This window comes from Capsicum annuum, chromosome 11 (assembly GCF_002878395.1).
Source record: "Capsicum annuum cultivar UCD-10X-F1 chromosome 11, UCD10Xv1.1, whole genome shotgun sequence".
Classification (NCBI taxonomy): Eukaryota; Viridiplantae; Streptophyta; class Magnoliopsida; order Solanales; family Solanaceae; genus Capsicum; species Capsicum annuum.
The window spans coordinates 232,416,437-232,417,312 of NC_061121.1; the positions used below are offsets into that span (position 1 = coordinate 232,416,437).

The 876-nt window shown below is 32.5% G+C and overlaps 1 protein-coding gene across 1 annotated transcript in view; it reads right to left on the reverse strand.

The window, feature by feature from the left end:
- Window positions 1-628: 628 nt before the first annotated feature.
- LOC107847481 (protein NUCLEAR FUSION DEFECTIVE 4) overlaps window positions 629-876 on the reverse strand; it is a 5,315-nt gene continuing 5,067 nt past the window's right edge. Inside the window, exon 2 of the mRNA XM_047399923.1 lies at window positions 629-871. Within this exon, the coding sequence (XP_047255879.1) occupies window positions 833-871 (39 nt within the window). The 3' untranslated portion in view covers window positions 629-832. The remainder of the gene's footprint in view (window positions 872-876) is intronic.

Here is an 876-nt window from a genome sequence, read left to right on the forward strand (position 1 = left end):
ACAAGACACTAAACGAAAAACAAAACAAATAAAAAATGGATGACATGTCAAAGAAATGATCTATGTTAACAAACCTTACTTAATACGTATCCAAATAAGTCGGTCCAAAAAAAAATATCAGACATGTAGACACTTGAACGAAAAACAAAACAAACAAAAAATAGGGTGACATGACAAAGAAATGATCTACTATTAATAGTCTAATATTGTCTTTTAGCTTCATTATTTTAACTTGCGTGCCACCATAAAAACAGACAAAACTAGCCTGTCATGAAATTTCTAGTGTACTCCCTAATTCTTAATACCAAGTTACAAAAATAAAAATCTCACAATTTTTAAATTTTTTAATAAGATCATGTACATAAACCTTATCCTCTATCCTTATGAGGTATAGAAGTTATTTTTGATAGATCCTCAGCACAACGATTAATTATCAAAATAAGCTAGATAAAACAAAAAATGATGATAAAGTACAACGACAACAACATACCCAGTGAATTTCCACCAAGTGGGGTCTGGGGAGGGTGAAATGTACGCAGTCCATACCACTACCTTCGAAGAAGTGGAGGGGATATTTTTGGTAGACTCCCCGGCTCAAGACACAGAGACGGCAAATAAGGTCGTAATAAAACATGAAACAAGAAACATGAAATCAGATGAAATAACAGAAATAAGGCACCCACAAAGTAGTACGATACTATATTGCTATGAATGCATACACAAATATATAGAAAATGACAATTTTCTTTTCAAAGATTGATATTTAAGTATTACATAGGCCAAAATCCTATTGTGTGGCCTTAAAATTGTGTAACAATGTTCTTAGTGTATCCTATTTGTTGTTTGTTGAAGCCAATTCTGCCTCAGTTGCCTCAG